The sequence below is a fragment of the Ranitomeya imitator genome, chromosome 1, assembly GCF_032444005.1.
Source record: "Ranitomeya imitator isolate aRanImi1 chromosome 1, aRanImi1.pri, whole genome shotgun sequence".
Classification (NCBI taxonomy): domain Eukaryota; kingdom Metazoa; phylum Chordata; class Amphibia; order Anura; family Dendrobatidae; genus Ranitomeya; species Ranitomeya imitator.
In genome coordinates, this window is record NC_091282.1 from 644,746,105 (window position 1) to 644,763,463 (window position 17,359).

At 48.0% G+C, this 17,359-nt stretch overlaps 1 protein-coding gene across 1 annotated transcript in view; it reads right to left on the reverse strand.

The window, feature by feature from the left end:
- KIRREL1 (kirre like nephrin family adhesion molecule 1) overlaps positions 1-17,359 on the reverse strand; it is a 275,415-nt gene that overhangs the window by 29,481 nt on the left and 228,575 nt on the right. The window contains exons 5-6 of the mRNA XM_069728055.1: positions 16,813-16,963; positions 7,199-7,304 (exon numbers count right to left, since the gene is read on the reverse strand). Of these exons, the coding sequence (XP_069584156.1) occupies positions 7,199-7,304; positions 16,813-16,963 (257 nt within the window). The remainder of the gene's footprint in view (positions 1-7,198; positions 7,305-16,812; positions 16,964-17,359) is intronic.

The following is a 17,359-nucleotide window of genomic DNA, read 5'->3' on the forward strand; positions in this document are numbered from 1 at the left end:
GGTTCATTGTTCGGTGTTGGCTGGTCATCCTGGAATCTTTGGTACCAGAGATTTGGTGGCTAGATCCTTTTGGTGGCCGTCTTTGTCGCGGGATGTGCGTTCTTTTGTGCAGTCCTGTGGGACTTGTGCTCGGGCTAAGCCCTGCTGTTCTCGTGCCAGTGGGTTGCTTTTGCCCTTGCCGGTCCCGAAGAGGCCCTGGACGCATATCTCTATGGATTTTATTTCGGATCTCCCTGTCTCTCAAAAGATGTCGGTCATTTGGGTGGTTTGTGATCGCTTCTCTAAGATGGTCCATTTGGTACCCTTGTCTAAATTGCCTTCCTCCTCTTATTTGGTGCCATTGTTTTTCCAGCATGTGGTTCGTTTACATAGCATTCCGGAGAACATCGTTTCGGACAGAGGTTCCCAGTTTGTTTCGAGGTTTTGGCATGCCTTTTGTGCTAGGATGGGCATTGATTTGTCTTTTTCCTCGGCTTTCCATCCTCAGACAAATGGCCAAACCGAACGAACTAATCAGACTTTGGAAACATATCTGAGATGCTTTGTTTCTGCTGATCAGGATGATTGGTTGTCCTTTTTGCCTTTGGCTGAGTTCGCCCTTAATAATCGGGCCAGCTCGGCTACTTTGGTTTCGCCGTTTTTCTGCAATTCTGGTTTCCATCCTCGTTTCTCTTCAGGGCAGGTTGAGTCTTCGGACTGTCCTGGTGTGGATACTGTGGTGGATAGGTTGCAGCAGATTTGGACTCATGTGGTGGACAATTTAACATTTTCCCAGGAGAAGGCTCAACGTTTCGCTAACCGCCGGCGCTGTGTGGGTCCCCGACTTCGTGTTGGGGATTTGGTTTGGTTGTCGTCTCGTTCCTATGAAGGTTTCCTCTCCTAAGTTTAAGCCTCGTTTCATTGGTCCGTATAGGATTTCTGAGGTTCTCAATCCTGTGTCGTTTCGTTTGACCCTTCTGGCTTCTTTTGCCATCCATAATGTATTCCATAGGTCGTTGTTGCGGAGGTACGTGGCGCCTGTGGTTCCATCCGTTGATCCTCCTGCCCCGGTGTTGGTTGAGGGGGAGTTGGAGTATGTGGTGGAGAAGATTTTGGATTCTCGTATTTCGAGACGGAAACTCCAGTACCTGGACAGGGAGAAGGACTTGGGGATCCTAGTTAATGATAAACTTACCTGGAGCAGCCAGTGCCAGGCAGCAGCTGCCAAGGCAAACAGGATCATGGGGTGCATTAAAAGAGGTCTGGATACACATGATGAGAGCATTACACTGCCTCTGTACAAATCCCTAGTTAGACCGCACATGGAGTACGGTGTCCAGTTTTGGGCACCGGTGCTCAGGAAGGATATAATGGAACTAGAGAGAGTACAAAGGAGGGCAACAAAATTAATAAAGGGGATGGGAGAACTACAATACCCAGTTAGATTAGCGAAATTAGGATTATTTAGTCTAGAAAAAAGACGACTGAGGGGCGATCTAATAACCATGTATAAGTATATAAGGGGACAATACAAATATCTCGCTGAGGATCTGTTTATACCAAGGAAGGTGACGGGCACAAGGGGGCATTCTTTGCGTCTGGAGGAGAGAAGGTTTTTCCACCAACATAGAAGAGGATTCTTTACTGTTAGGGCAGTGAGAATCTGGAATTGCTTGCCTGAGGAGGTGGTGATGGCGAACTCAGTCGAGGGGTTCAAGAGAGGCCTGGATGTCTTCCTGGAGCAGAACAATATTGTATCATACAATTATTAGGTTCTGTAGAAGGACGTAGATCTGGGGATTTATTATGATGGAATATAGGCTGAACTGGATGGACAAATGTCTTTTTTCGGCCTTACTAACTATGTTACTATGTTACTATGGTCAAGTGGAAGGGTTATGGTCAGGAAGATAATTCCTGGGTCTTTGCCTCCGATGTTCATGCTGCCGATCTGGTTCGTGCCTTTCATTTGGCTCGTCCTGGTCGGCCTGGGGGCTCTGGTGAGGGTTCGGTGAACCCCTCCTCAAGGGGGGGGGTACTGTTGTGAATTCTGTTGTCAAGCTCCCTCCTGTGGTCATGAATGGTACTTCGGCTGGTTCTGTTCATGGGCTTCCTCTGTTAGTGGTGAGTGGGGCTGCGGCTTCTGAGTTTCCTTCCACTGGTGACGAGGTTAATTCGTTAGCTGGCTGCTCTATTTAACTCCACTTAGATCATTGCTCCATGCCACCTGTTAATGTTCCAGTATTGGTCTAGTTCTCTCCTGGATCGTTCTTGTGACCTGTCTTCCCAGCAGAAGCTAAGTTCCTGCTTGTTTTTCTTTGTTTGCTATTTTTCTGTCCAGCTTGCTATTTTGATTTTTGTCTTGCTTGCTGGAAGCTCTGGGACGCAGAGGGAGCGCCTCCGCACCGTGAGTCGGTGCGGAGGGTCTTTTGCGCCCTCTGCGTGGTCTTTTTGTAGTTTTTTGTGCTGACCGCAAAGTTACCTTTCCTATCCTCAGTCTGTTCAGTAAGTCGGGCCTCACTTTGCTAAATCTATTTCATCTCTGTGTTTGCATTTTCATCTTTACTCACAGTCATTATATGTGGGGGGCTGCATTTTCCTTTGGGGAATTTCTCTGAGGCAAGGTAGGCTTTATTTTTCTATCTTCAGGGCTAGCTAGTTCCTTAGGCTGTGCCGAGTTGCATAGGGAGCGTTAGGAGCAATCCACGGCTATTTCTAGTGTGTGTGATAGGATTAGGGATTGCGGTCAGCAGAGTTCCCACGTCTCAGAGCTCGTCCTATATTATTTGTAACTATCAGGTCATTCCGTGTGCTCTTAACCACCAGGTCCATTATTGTCCTTACCACCAGGTCATAACACATCGGTGCAGTACTCTTGGGAAGCCCTGGGGACCCGCCTTAACGTGTGGGAAGCATCACCATCTTGCTGCATACCATCACCCCAGAGTATCCCTTTAACCCCTTAAGCCCTGAGGGTGGTTTGCACGTTAATGACCAGGCCAATGTTTACAATTCTGACCACTGTCTCTTTATGAGGTTATAACTCTGGAACGCTTCGGATCCCAGTGATTCTGACAATGTTTTCTCGAGACATATTGTACTTCATGATAATGGTAAAATTTCTTTGATATTACCTGCGTTTATTTGTGAAAAAAACGGAAATGTGGCGAAAATTTTGAAAATTTCACAATTTTCCAACTTTGAATTTTTATGCCCTTAAATCACAGAGATATGTCACACAAAATACTTAATAAGTAACATTTCCCACATGTCTACTTTACATCAGCACAATTTTGGAAACAAAATTTTTGTTAGGGAGTTATAAGGGTTAAAATTTGATCAGCAATTTCTAATTTTTACAACACCATTTTTTTTAGGAATCACATCACATTTGAAGTAATTTTGAGGGGTCTATATGATAGAAAATAACCAAGTGTGACACCATTCTAAAAACTGCACCCCTCAAGGTGCTCAAAACCACATTCAACAAGTTTATTAACCCTCCCGGTGCTTCACAGTAGTTTTTGGATTGTTTAAAAAAAATGAACATTTAATTTTAAAATTTACTTCAGCTCCAATTTGTTTCATTTTACAAAGGGTAACAGGAGAAAATACACCGCAAACGTTGTTGTACAATCTGTCCTGAGTACCCCGATACCCCATATGTGGGGGTAAACCACTGTTTGGATGCATGGCAGAGCTCGGAAGGGAAGGCGCGCCGTTTGACTTTTCAATGCATAATTGGCTGGAATTGAGATGGGACGCCATGTTGCGTTGGAGAGCCCCTGATGTGCCTAGACATTGAAACCCCCCACAAGTGACACCATTTTGGAAAGTAGACCCCCTAAGGAACTTATCTAGATGTGTGCTGAGCACTTTGACCCACCAAGTGCTTCACAGAAGTTTATAATGTAGAGCTGTAAAAATAAAATATAATATTTTTTCACAAAAATGAATTTTCGCCCCCAATTTTTTATTTTCCCAAGGGAACCAGAAGAAATTGTACCCCAAAAGTTGTTGTGCAATTTGTCCTGAGCATGCTGATACCCCATATGTGGGGGTAAACCACTGTTTGAAAGCATGGCAGAGCTCGGAAGGGAAGGAGCGCCGTTTGACTTTTCAATGCAAAATTGGCTGGAATTGAGATGGGACGCCATGTTGCGTTGGGGATCCCCTGATGTGCCTAAACATTGAAACCCCCCACAAGTGACACCATTTTGGAAAGTAGACCCCCTAAGGAACATATCTAGATGTGTGCTGAGCACTTTGACCCACCAAGTGCTTCACAGAAGTTTATAATGTAGAGCCGTAAAAATAAATATAATATTTTTTCACAAAAATGAATTTTTCGCCCCCAATTATTTATTTTCCCAAGGATACCAGAAGAAATTGTACCCCAAAAGTTGTTGTGCAATTTGTCCTGAGTACGCTGATACCCCATATGTGGGGGTAAACCACTGTTTGGGAGCATGGCAGAGCTCTGAAGGGAAGGAGCGCCGTTTGACTTTTCAATGCAAAATTGGCTGGAATAAGATAGGACGCCATGCAGCATTTGGAGAGCCCCTGATGTGCCTAAACATTGAAACCCCCAACAAGTGACACCATTTTGGAAAGTAGACCCCCTAAGGATCTTATTTAGATGTGTTATGAGATCTTTGAACCCCCAAGTGTTTCACTACAGTTTATGACGTAGAGCCATAAAAATAAAAATATTTTTTTTTCCCACAAAAATTATTTTTTAGCCCCCAGTTTTGTATTTTCCCAAGGGTAACAGGAGAAATTGGACCCCAGACGTTGTTGTGCAATTTGTCCCGAGTACGCTGATACCCCATATATGGGGGTAACCACTGTCTGGGCGCATGGCAGAGCTCTGAAGGGAAGGAGCGCCATTAGGAATTCAGACTTAGATGGATTGGTCTGCAGGCGTCATGTTGCATTTGCAGAGCCCCTGATGTACCTTGACAGTAGAAACCCTTCACAAGTGACCCCATATTGGAACCTAGACCCCCCAAGGAACTTATCTAGATGTGTTGTGAGAACTTTGAACCCCCAGGTATTTCACTACAGCTTATAACGCAGAGCCGTGAAAATAAAGAATCATTTTTTTCCTACAAAAATGTTTTTTTAGCCCCCCAAATTTTTATTTTCCCAAGGGTATCAAGAGAAATTGGATTCCAAAAGTTGTTGTCCAATTTGTCCTAAGTATGGTGATACCCCATATGTGGGGGGGGGAACCACCGTTTGGGCGCATGGGAGGGCTCAGAAGGGAAGGAGCGCCATTTGGAATGCAGACTTAGATGGATTGGTCTGCAGGCGTCACGTTGCATTTGCAGAGCACCTGATGTACCTAAACAGTAGAAACCCCCCACAAGTGACCCCATATTGGAACCTAGACCCCCAAGGAACTTATCTAGATGTGTTGTGAGAACTTTGAACCCCCAAGTATTTCACTACAGTTTATAACGCAGAGCCGTGAAAATAAAAAATCATTTTTTCCTACAAAAATGTTTGGTTAGCCCACCAAATTTTTATTTTCCCAAGGGTATCAAGAGAAATTGGACCCCAAAAGTTATTGTCCAATTTGTCCTGAGTACGCTGATACCCCATATGTGGGGGGAAACCACTGTTTGGGCACATGGAAGAGCTCGGAAGGGAAGGAGCGCCATTTGGAATGCAGATTTAGATGGAATGGTCTGCAGGCGTCACGTTGCATTGCATCACGTTGCATTCTAAATGGATCCCTATTGAATACTTGTTCTGAAACCCCGCCCTCCTACAGCATAAACTCCGCCCACTTGCTAGGAACCAATTAAATTGATGAGTGGGCGGAGTTTGGGTCAGGTCGTGAGTTACGTCTGCTGAACACAGGAATTTTATGCCCAGTGACAGCTATTCAGGGATTTTAGTGGCTCTCACTGGGGTGCCGGCTCCCATCGTTCACAGCAGGGAGCCGGCTCTTTGTGTCGTATCATTCGCGAACGACACATTACTACTTGTCAGAGCCCAGGCAGGACTGCCTGAGGCAGGGTGTGTGTCCCCACTTGGCACAGAAGGAGCCCCCATCTGGGGCATATGTGCGTCCTCGTCTGAGACAGAAGAGACCCCCGTCTGGGGCATAAGTGCATTCCCGTCTGGAACAGTGAGGATCCCCATTTGGGGTATATGTGGATCCCCGTCTGGGACAGAAGGAATGGGCTGGGGACTTCAAGCTGCCAAGGACTGCCAGACAGTGGAACAGGGCACAAGGACTGTGTTGGTGCCCCACCAGAGACTTTGGCTCCAGAGAGCTTGCGGAGAGTCATGGACTTTGCAGTTGCAGCCATTGCTATGTCTAGGAACAGAATAGGAATCATTCATCTCTTGTTCATTTCTACACTTTTATTATTAAAATACAAGTTGCCACTGTTGAGCCCTATACAGTTTGAAGTGTGGTTTATCCGGAGGACACTGTCCTGTCATGGAAAACAGCCGCAGAACTGTGGTAACCTACTGTCACCCAGGGCTGGGATTAAACCTGACATTTTCTGTGCAAGAGGCCGGGTGCTTCTAGACTGTTGCTTTGAGAGACTCAGTCATGACTACCACCCCGTGTCACCTTGTTACACAACCACCACTCGCATAGACAGTGAATGGAATCGTAGTGGGCATGTGTAACCACCACTCCCATAGACAGTGAAAGCATCCGCAGTTGCTTCATTCACACGGCACACAAGACCTGTCACCAATCCCAATCACTGATATCCTCCAGGGATTGACAACTGTTGGTCAGAGCTGTCACATTGGTTGTCAGAGCTTTCACAAAAATGGCTAATAAAGGAGGGGGATGTTACATTTTGGAGGCACCACTATGTGACACTGGTGCCATATTGAATTACTGTATGACAAGATAATGTATTTGTGAAGCAGGATCTGGTGACAGAGGCCGGTAAATCTGCCGCCTTCCCATTTTTCTAATTAATCAAATGAGCCGGCTGCCGTCCATTCAATATGGCGTCGGCGGTGCTGGCAGTGACGCCGGTTGGCAGTGCTCAGCATCAGCCATTATGTCCCTACTGCAGAAGAAGCACAACCCAGCTATTAGTAAATGAACTTCGGCTAGTGACTCAGAAAAGATGCTGAACAGCTGCCAAATAATTGCACCAAAAGTAGATTATTATTTACCCTCTGAATATTAGACACTGCGGCGACAGCAGGATCCATGTGAATAGACGGTACTGACCTGTAACCTTTAATGGCCGGGTTAGCGGTGGCCATGCAGGTAAATCGCACCCGTTCCCCCTCTTGGACTGTTTGGGGGTGGATGGACAGAGTGACAGTGGGTGGGTCTGAAATAGAGGAAAAACACATGAAAGGGTTAATACACCATTATAAAGCATGTTATATTATCACCCAGCTTTCCCAGAGTACAGACTAGTCTGCACCAGCAGAATACTGAGTGCAGCTCTGCGGTATAATACAGAATATAACTCAGGATCAATAATGTATGTACAGAGTGACTGCACCAGCAGAATAGTGAGTGTTGCTCTGGAGTATAATACAGGATGTAACTCATGATCAGTACAGGATCAGTAATGTAATGTATGCACAAAGTGACTGCACCAGCAGAATAGTGAGTGTTGCTCTGGAGTATAATACAGGATGTAACTCATGATCCGTAATGTAATGTATGTACACAGTGACTGCACCAGCAGAATAGTGAGTGCAGCTCTGGAGTATAATACAGGATATAACTCAGGATCAGTACAGGATCAGTAATGTAATGTATGTACACAGTGACTGCACCAGCAGAATAGTGAGTGCAGCTCTGGAGAAAAATAGTATAATACAGGATGTAACTCAGGATCAGTGCAGGATCAGTAATGTAATGTATGTACACAGTGACTGCACCAGCAGAATAATGAGTGCAGCTCTGGAGTATAATACAGGATATAACTCAGGATCAGTGCGGGATCAGTAATGTAATGTATGCACACAGTGACTGCACCAGCAGAATAGTGAGTGTAGCTCTGAGGTATAATACAGGAGGTAACTCAGTAATGTAACATATGTACACAGTGACTGCACCAGCAGAATAGTGAGTGCAGCTCTGGAGTATAATACAGGATATTACTCAGGATCAGTAATGTAATGTATGTACATAGTGAGTGCAGCTCTGGGGTATAATACAGGATGTAACTCAGGATCAGTACAGGATCATGACATTGCTATTGGTCGATCCCTCGAAGGGATGACACCCCTTTTTATACCTTAACCTTCAGGTATTTTGTCACCATGACCCAAAACAACTACCCGAAAACGCAACAATACAAAAACACGGAAAAAAAACAGGGCGGGCCGGATCTTCCTGATGCTCCAGAGCGGGAACTGGTAAGCCCCACCCCACCCTTTCCTTATAAACCCCTGCCTCATGCATAACACCCCCCTCCCATAATTAACCCCTTCCCCTCCTATCTCTCCCTCCCAAACCCCTGTCATGACGGCCTGCACGTACGCTGTCTGCGGGGGGATGGGACGGCTCGCTCCGGCCTGCTCTTGACATTGCTATTGGTCGATCCCTCGAAGGGATGACACCCCTTTTTATACCTTAACCTTCAGGTATTTTGTCACCAAAAACCCCCCCACCAAATAACGACAGACTCTGAACTTGGATTATAATTGGCCACAGTGGCCTTTATTATAAACATACAACAAGAATAAATAACGTAGGGAGGAGTCCTTGAAGCTCCAAACTGGTGGTCAACCATAACAGAGATTAGAAAGAAACATACCATATATTTACTCCCAGCCGTAACCACCCAGGCTCGGGAGCACCAAAATACCCCGAAGGGTTAACCATGTCCACTTTTAACCTGGGGATCCGGACCACCGTTGCCAAGATCCCCCCCCAAACCACCAGACCCGAAAACCAAGTTTACACCCACTGAAGGATCCGTACCCCGACGGATCCCCCAGGCCAATTTATCACCAACTCCAAGGACCCCTCCCACCGCCACAACGAGGGTATTTGAATACCTTAAATACCCGAGACCCCACCACACTTCACCGCTATTGCCCTTTCAATACCGTTTTGTAAACCCAAAGCCCATAAGTCAGTGTCCACAGCGTTCAGGTGAACACCATCACCCAGGAGAAAGTCCTCCCCACCCTGTTCCAGTTCCAGATGACGTACAAACAAACCTCCATTCTTTACCACAAACTTGGCAACCGTCCGATTAACTTTAATCCTGGCTTTATTGACCTTATCCGCAGATCTGGCGTGCCTCTAACACCTCCTCGGAACAATATCCGACCAAACCACCAGCACATCCCCAAAGGACACCCATAATCTGAGAAGGTCATGTTTTATATCCCGGATCAGTTCCCAACAGGGACGAATCCCCAAATCGTTTCCTCCAACGTGCAAAACCAAAATGTCTGGAGATCTGTCTAAACGAGCATTGTTATGCACTTCCTTCAAAACCCCGTTCCAGCCCAATCCCCGAAAACCCAACCATCTGACCACGGCCACCTCTTTGGAGAACCCGAGCTGCCGACCGTCCCGCCGAACGTCCGCCCGTCTCACGCCCCAATACACGTACGAGTGACCGACGATCCAGATCAACAGGGGATTGGAACCTGAAAATACATAACAACTTAAAATCCACAACCGTGCTACAAATACAAAACATCGTGAAAAAACCCCATCCTCCCCTCCATCCCCCACTTAAGGTCTCACGTAGCTCTTATAACGCCTCGACTCCCATCTCCCAATCCGTTGCACCACTTCCGGTGCTAACCCTCCCAAAGCCGCCTCAGTCGCGGCCCCAATTCGGAAGGAGTGAGAGGCAAAACAAGAAGCATCTAATCCCAACTCCCCCAGAGCCCGTCTAAGCACCACCACAAACTGAAACTTGGACAAAAAGGACCCATTTTCATGACACAACAAAGGACCCTCCTTAGACGGCTGAAAACAACTAAAAGCCTCCCAGCAACTAACGGGACACATGAGCGAACCCACAACAGCGCCCAAAACCACACGTTTGCCTCTACCCTCCTGGTCAGTCTTCGACCTACGCAACCAAAATTGTAAACCACTTTCGGTAAGCACCACATCCCTGGCCAAAAGCCCCCCTTGCGCGTACGTGTTAGGCGACACGATTTCACTCACCCGCAGCGCGCCAAAAAATGTCAGGGAAAATGCTAAACGGAAAAGAGCCACCTCAAAGTCAGATGTGCAAATCTCACTGAGCTTCACACCTACTCGTTCCAGCAAGCTAAAGGAAATCGGGCGCCTTAGATCGCCCTTTCCTGCCTTCCTTCTAAAACCCTTCACCGCCTGTCTTACTACGAACAACTTCGTTAAATCCCGTAAACCTCTAAGCTGAAAACCAAAAGCCAAAGCCGACCGAATCCTCTCTACCTTTGACGCCGACCATCCGTCATCGGCACCACGTCTCAACCACAACAACAGGGCCCCCACATAATCATCACCCATGTTACCCACCCCACAAGACACCAACCAGGACTCCCAATCACACCACACCGACCGGTATGCTGCCCATGTGCTGGGTGCCAAAGACGCCTGAATCAAAGGTCCTGCAGCCTGGATACCACGCTCCAGAGTTCCTGCGGGCAATCCCGACCCGTCTCCTCCGCCTCCGGAGCCAAAGCACGGAAACGCTCCCACTGAAACCGAGACAAAGAGTCAGCGATGGAGTTCTCAACACCGGGCACATGAGTTGCTGAAACACACGCATTAATAGACATGCAGAACAACACTAACTGACGCAAAACCCGAATAACTGGGGGGGGACGATGCCGTCAAACTGTTGATAACACAAACGACTGCCATGTTATCACAATTAAACTGTACCCTGCGATTGCGCAAATCATCCTTCCACAGATAAACAGCCACCAAAATAGGAAAAATCTCTAATAAAGTCACGTTTTTTACCAGCCCGGAACCGAACCAGTCGTCCGGCCACCTGGAGGCACACCACCGACCACCAAAAAAGGCACCAAAACCAATCCCACCCGACGCATCCGTGAACAAATCCAAGTCATAATTGCCCACCACTTCCTCCATCAGAAGCGATCGGCCGTTGTACCGTGCCAAAAAACTATCCCAAACCTCCAAATCGGCTTTGTGCTCGCTAGATAAGCGCACGAAATGATGGGGGGCCTTCACCCCCGCTGTAACACCTGCGAGCCTCCGGGAAAACACCCTCCCCATTGGGATAATTCTGCACGCAAAGTTCAATTTGCCAAGAAGAGACTGAACTTCCCGCAGAGGCAACTTCTTCAAGCGACGCGCTCGAGCCACCTCGCTTTTCAAACCGACCACCTTCTCCTCGGGTAACCGAAACTCCCATGCGACCGTATCAATGACAATGCCCAGAAATGAAATACACATACTGGGCCCTTCGTTTTTTTCTGGCGCCAGCGGAACACCGAACCGCTTGGCCACCCAAATCACTGTCTGTAAAGCCATTTCACAACAACCAGATTGAGCAGGCCCGATGCACAAAAAATCATCCAAATAATGGATGATGTAGTCCAAACCAGACACATCCCGAACGACCCACTCCAGAAACGAACTGAAAGCCTCAAAATATGCGCAAGACAAAGAACAGCCCATCGGCAAACATCTGTCAACATAAAACCCTTGGTCCCAATAACAACCCAACAGTCTAACGCTATCCGGATGAACAGGAAGTAACCGGAAAGCCGACTCAATATCTGTCTTAGCCAATAATGCGCCCCTGCCGCATCTACGTACCAAACGTGTAGCCTCATCAAAAGACGTATAAACCACGAAGCAAAGCTCCGGATCTATTCCGTCATTCACAGACCGCCCCTTAGGGTAAGACAAATGATGAATTAGCCTAAACTTGTTAGGCTCCTTCTTCGGAACCACACCCAACGGGGAAATAACCAAATCCTCAAGGGGTGGAGCGGGGAAAGGGCCAGACATCCTACCCAACGCCACTTCCTTGCTCAACTTTTCCGGCACTACCGCCATGTGCAACACTGCCGACTTCAGATTCCTTACAACTTGCGGGATACTAAAAGTAGGGGCAGGTATCCGAAAGCCATCCCGAAAGCCCAAAAACAACAGCTCCGCTTTCGACCTATCTGGAAACCTATCTAGAAAGGGGGCCATCTCGTCCAACCTCACTGGCGTCACCCCCTTTTGAATTACCGTCAGGCTTAGCCTTCTTCTTGAAGCACTTCGCGGCCCCATGGGAGGATCCACTGCAATGTGAGCACGCGTGCTTGAATTTACAGGTGGCCCCAAATTTGCACTGGCCGTCGTTAAACTGCCAGCACAGGCCGTGCTTCTGGCTCGCTTGGCCAGACTGACTACCCGATCCTGAACTGCCTTGCGCCGCGGTCTGGCCGTCATTTCCGGCCCCCCCTTGAAAGGAGTGACCAAACTTTGTGGGCGCCATCACTCGCAACCACAAACCAATGTCCTTCTGATCCCACCGGATCGCCGGACGAACAGCCTTCCGCTGGCTAAACTGCTCATCGTACCGGAGCCAGGCCTGGCCCCCGTACGCCCTGTACGCCTCGCCTATCGAATCCATGTAACAGAAGAGCGCCGAACAATTTTCCGGCGCCTTCTCACCCACTACGCTCACCAGAATTGCAAACGCTTGCAACCAGTTCACAAAAGTCTGCGGAATAAGGCACCACCTCCGTTTTTTCCTCGTCCACTTTCTTACTGTCCTCTTTTTTGCTCTTATCTAAATTGAACTTTTCTAAAGGAAGAAGCGAAAAAATTTCCACGTACTCATCTTTCCATATCTTCTCCCTTACTTCCTTCTTCAAATGGGCCCCAAGCGGCCCCTCAAAACAGACGTAAACCTCACCCCGCGCTTTGTCGTCTAAACGAATCCCGCCTTCCTTCTCCTTTTCAGTCTGCACTGACACCGACACCAGGACACTTGAACTGCTGGGTGCCAATACACCCTCCCCAGAAGACCCGAAACCCAAATCCGTAGAACCGACCCACGCGGCCAACGGGGACGACACCGACCTAACGCCACCCAACCGCGCGAGCAACTCATGGACGCTGGACAATAACTCACCTACCCCCTCGCTCCCTGAAACCGACCGAGTCCCCGCCTGCTCCCCCATAGCCCCTACCCCATTTGTCTGACTAGCCCCCACCACCGGGGAAAACGATCGTGTTGGTAACAAAACAGACATGGAATCTTGCTCACCAAGCTGCAAGGGAACTGAAGTCCCCCCAGCCGCAGACGTCCTCCTCGTCCTGTTGTCCTCGGCTCCTGGTCCACTCCGTGAAAACCCGCGAGGCTGCGTCTCACCGCGTGATGACGAACGTGAGGATGCGGCCCCGTCTCGGCCCGACGCTGGAGATCCAGATGCGGCCCGGTGGGAAGGACTGCCCGGCACAGGCCCACCATACATTCCAGGCCCTGGGGACGCCCGACCACTACTCCCTCTGGGTCCATCTTGTAGTCCGGCTGACACACCTTGTGTGCTGGACGGGCCCGGCCGCACAGGGGAAGAAGCGGCGCTGCTGGCCGCTGCAGAACAGGCTCTCCCTCGCTGTCTCGCTGCAGAAGCAGGAGCAGAACGCCCAGCAGCAGCTGCACAACGGCGCCCCCCCCCCCCCCCCATGACGTCACCGGCAATTGGCGCTCCAGCGCGCGAAGGCCCCGCCCCCTGAGCTGAGGAAGCAGGCCTCACCACTGCCGCAGGCCCCATCGCGGCCTGTGGATTCCTCCCGGACCGGGCCCTATTGGGGCGCTTACCGGCGGGCACTCGGTCCGGAGGGTCCCTGGAGGGGCTCCTTCGCCGTCGCTGGGGCTGGATCGGGTCAGGGGACAGCCGTTGAGGAGGCCGCACGCGCCGGGAGCACCGCTCACCGCTGGCCACCGTCTGTACTCCGCTGCCGCTACCGCTACCACCGCCACTGCCGCTGCCGCTGCCCAGTATACTGGCAACCCGGGCCTCTAACCAGCCAGGAGGCTGGCTCTCCGCTGCCGCCCGCAGCTGCTGCAGCACACCGTCAATCCCGGACATGGCGATCTTCCTGATGCTCCAGAGCGGGAACTGGTAAGCCCCACCCCACCCTTTCCTTATAAACCCCTGCCTCATGCATAACACCCCCCTCCCATAATTAACCCCTTCCCCTCCTATCTCTCCCTCCCAAACCCCTGTCATGACGGCCTGCACGTACGCCGTCTGCGGGGGGATGGGACGGCTCGCTCCGGCCTGCTCTGTAATGTAATGTATGTACACAGTGACTGCACCAGCAGAATAGTGAGTGCAGCTCTGGAGTATAATACAGGATGTAACTCAGGATCAGTAATGTAATGTATGTACATAGTGAGTGCAGCTCTGGGGTATAATACAGGATGTTTTTGCTTTCATGGCCTTTTTTCAGAGAATATGAATGATAACACCAAAATTTTTTCTCCACTTGTGGTTAGTGGTTGGGTGAAGCCATTTATTGTCAAACTACTGTGTTTTCTCTTCATAAATCATAATGACAACCCAAAACATCCAAATGACCCTGATCAAACGTTCACTTACTCTAGTGATTTTGGCCTGATAACATGCACAGACGTTGACACAAATTGGTGTGAATGGCTACTAAAGGTAACATCCTCACCTGTGACCTGTTTGCTTGTAAACAGTGTGTGTGCATAAAAGCTGAGTGAGTTTCTGGGATCCAGACAGACTCTTGCATCTTTCATCCAGCCACTGATGTTTCTGGATTGTGAGTCATGGGGAAAGCAAAAGAATTGTCAACGGCTCTATGGGAAAAGGTAGTTGAAGTGTATAAAACAGGAAAGGGATAAAAAAAGATATCCACGGAAGTGATAATGCCAGTCAGCAGCGTTCAAACTGATTAACAAATGGAAAATCAGGAGCTCTGTAAAAACAAAACCACGGTCAGGAAGACCAACAAAAATTTCATCCACAACTGCCAGGAAAATTGTTCGGGATGCAAAGAAAAATCCATCATCAGCCGAAATACAGGACTTTGAAAACTAGCCATGTGGCTGTTTCAAGATGCACAATAAGGAGGCACTTGAAGAAATATAGGCTGCATGGTCGAGTTGCCAGTAGAAAGCCATTACTGCGCAAATGCCACAAAGTATCTCGCCTACAATATGCAAAACAGCACAGAGACAAGCCTCAAAACTTCTGGAACAAGGTAATTTGGAGTGATGAGACCAAAATTGAACTTTTTGGCCACAACCATAAACATTTCATTCAACAAGGCCTATGATGAAAGGAACACCATTTCTACTGTAAAGCATGGAGGTGGATCGCTGATGTTTTGGGGGTGTGTGAGCTATAAAGGTGCAGGAAATTTGGTCAAAGTTGAAGGAAAGATAAATGCAGCACGTTATCAGCAAACACTGGAGGCAAATTTGCACTCATCAGCCCGGAAGCTGCGCATGGGATGTACTTGGACGTTCCAACATGACAATGATCCAAAACACAAGGCCAAGTCGACCTGTCATTGGCTACAGCAGAATAAAGTGAAGGTTCTGGAGAGGCCATCTCAGTCTCCTGACCTCAATATCATTGAGCCACTCTGGGGGAGATCTCCAGTGCGCAGTTCATGCTAGACAGTCCAGGAATTTACAGGAACTGGAGGCCTTTTGCCAAGAAGAGTGGGCAGCTTTACCATCTGAAGAAAATAAAGAACCTCATCCACAACCACCACAAAAGACTTCAAGATGTCAGAGGGGGCAATACACGGTATTAAAAAATGGGGTATGTGAACTTTTGATCAGGGTCATTTGGATGTTTTGGGTTGTCATTATGATTTATAAAGCGAAAACACAGTAGTTTGACAATAAATGGCTTCACCCAACCACTAACCATGAGTGGGGAAAAAGTTTTGGTGTTATCATTCATATTCTCTGAAAAAAGGCCAAGAAAGCAAAAATTCTGCCAGGTAAGGAAAACGTTTGAGCACAACTGTACTGTATATGTACACAATGGCAGTTGACTACGGTTGCTGTTGTTTTACTCCTTGATTAAACACTTTTTTGGGGTGATTTGTAGCCCTGAATATCCATGTGTACATAGCATACGAGGTGAAGCAACAGGTATCGGTCCTCGCCAGCTGCAGTCACAGACTGATAGGTGCAGATTGCTGCTCGGCCTTTCCATCTGCCAGCGATAAATAGCTGAGAATATCTTAAATCACCATCACAGAGATGTATTGTCTCTGCTCTCATCAGAATTCATTCTGCGTTGGATGTCGTGCATGGAAAATAAGCCCAGGTTAGATAAATGCTATTAAGTAAATTGTCTTTTAAGTCGCATAGCTAAACATCTATGCAAATGCAGGGCTGCAGAGCCATCAGCGGGGAGAGGGGGATAGGATACATGTCAGATCGGGAGGAGGAAGATGAGGATATCGCTGCATTATATATTCCAGTATTATTTGTAATGGTTCACCGGACCATGTGAACGGCTACTAACAGATAGTCACCGTTTAATGAATGGCTGACGCTGTAACTAGACAAGGACTGATTGGATGCAATATAGTAATGGTCAGTTGTGCATCGGATGGGATAAGCAGGGACCGACGGGGACCACCGTGGAGAATTACAGAGAAGGGTATAGGGATTTTCTTTGACTTTACTTGGAAATCTCTGTAACTTCTAGATTCCGACAACACAAGCTTCCTCCATGGTCCTTACTCCATCAGACCCTTTCAAATTTCGTAATAATCTAAATTCAGATCAGTAGATCCTTGGGTGACATCTACAAGGATCCCAGGGCAGCCATATTACGGCTACTTGAAACCTTCGCGAAGCAGAGATGGTGGACAATGTAAGAAGAGTGACTTACGGTGAACGTCTAGTTTGACTGAGATCTCCTTCCCGCTTGGAATGGCGTAATTGGATGTTTTACAGGTAAATACCCGGCCGATGTCTTGGTCTGTGGGAACGATGAGCAGGTAGCTCACTGTGGTCTCGCGTTTTCCATCCGACAACACCATCTGTGGCAAGAAATCAAGGATAATGGAATCATCCTGAGTATTTCATTACAACCCCCTCCAATCAGTGGTACTATTGGCCACAGCACTTGAAATGAAAAACATCTGTAGTAAAATTATGCTAAAGTGGCCTTTTTAAAACTCAGCAAAATGAGACACGCATCATTGACACTTCACGACACAATAGAATGACTTCATGATACGTGTAGGCCAATTACGTTATGGCACATCCAAGCAAAAACGGGACAGTTCATATCGGAGTTCTCTTGCCTATTGGTGCCTGCTGTCTCCTACCTCTTCTGTGAGACCTACCCTCTACTTTTGACAGTAGCGATTTATGAGATCTTCTGTATGACGGACCCTGAAAAAGGCTACAGATTGTACATATGTTGGGACCAT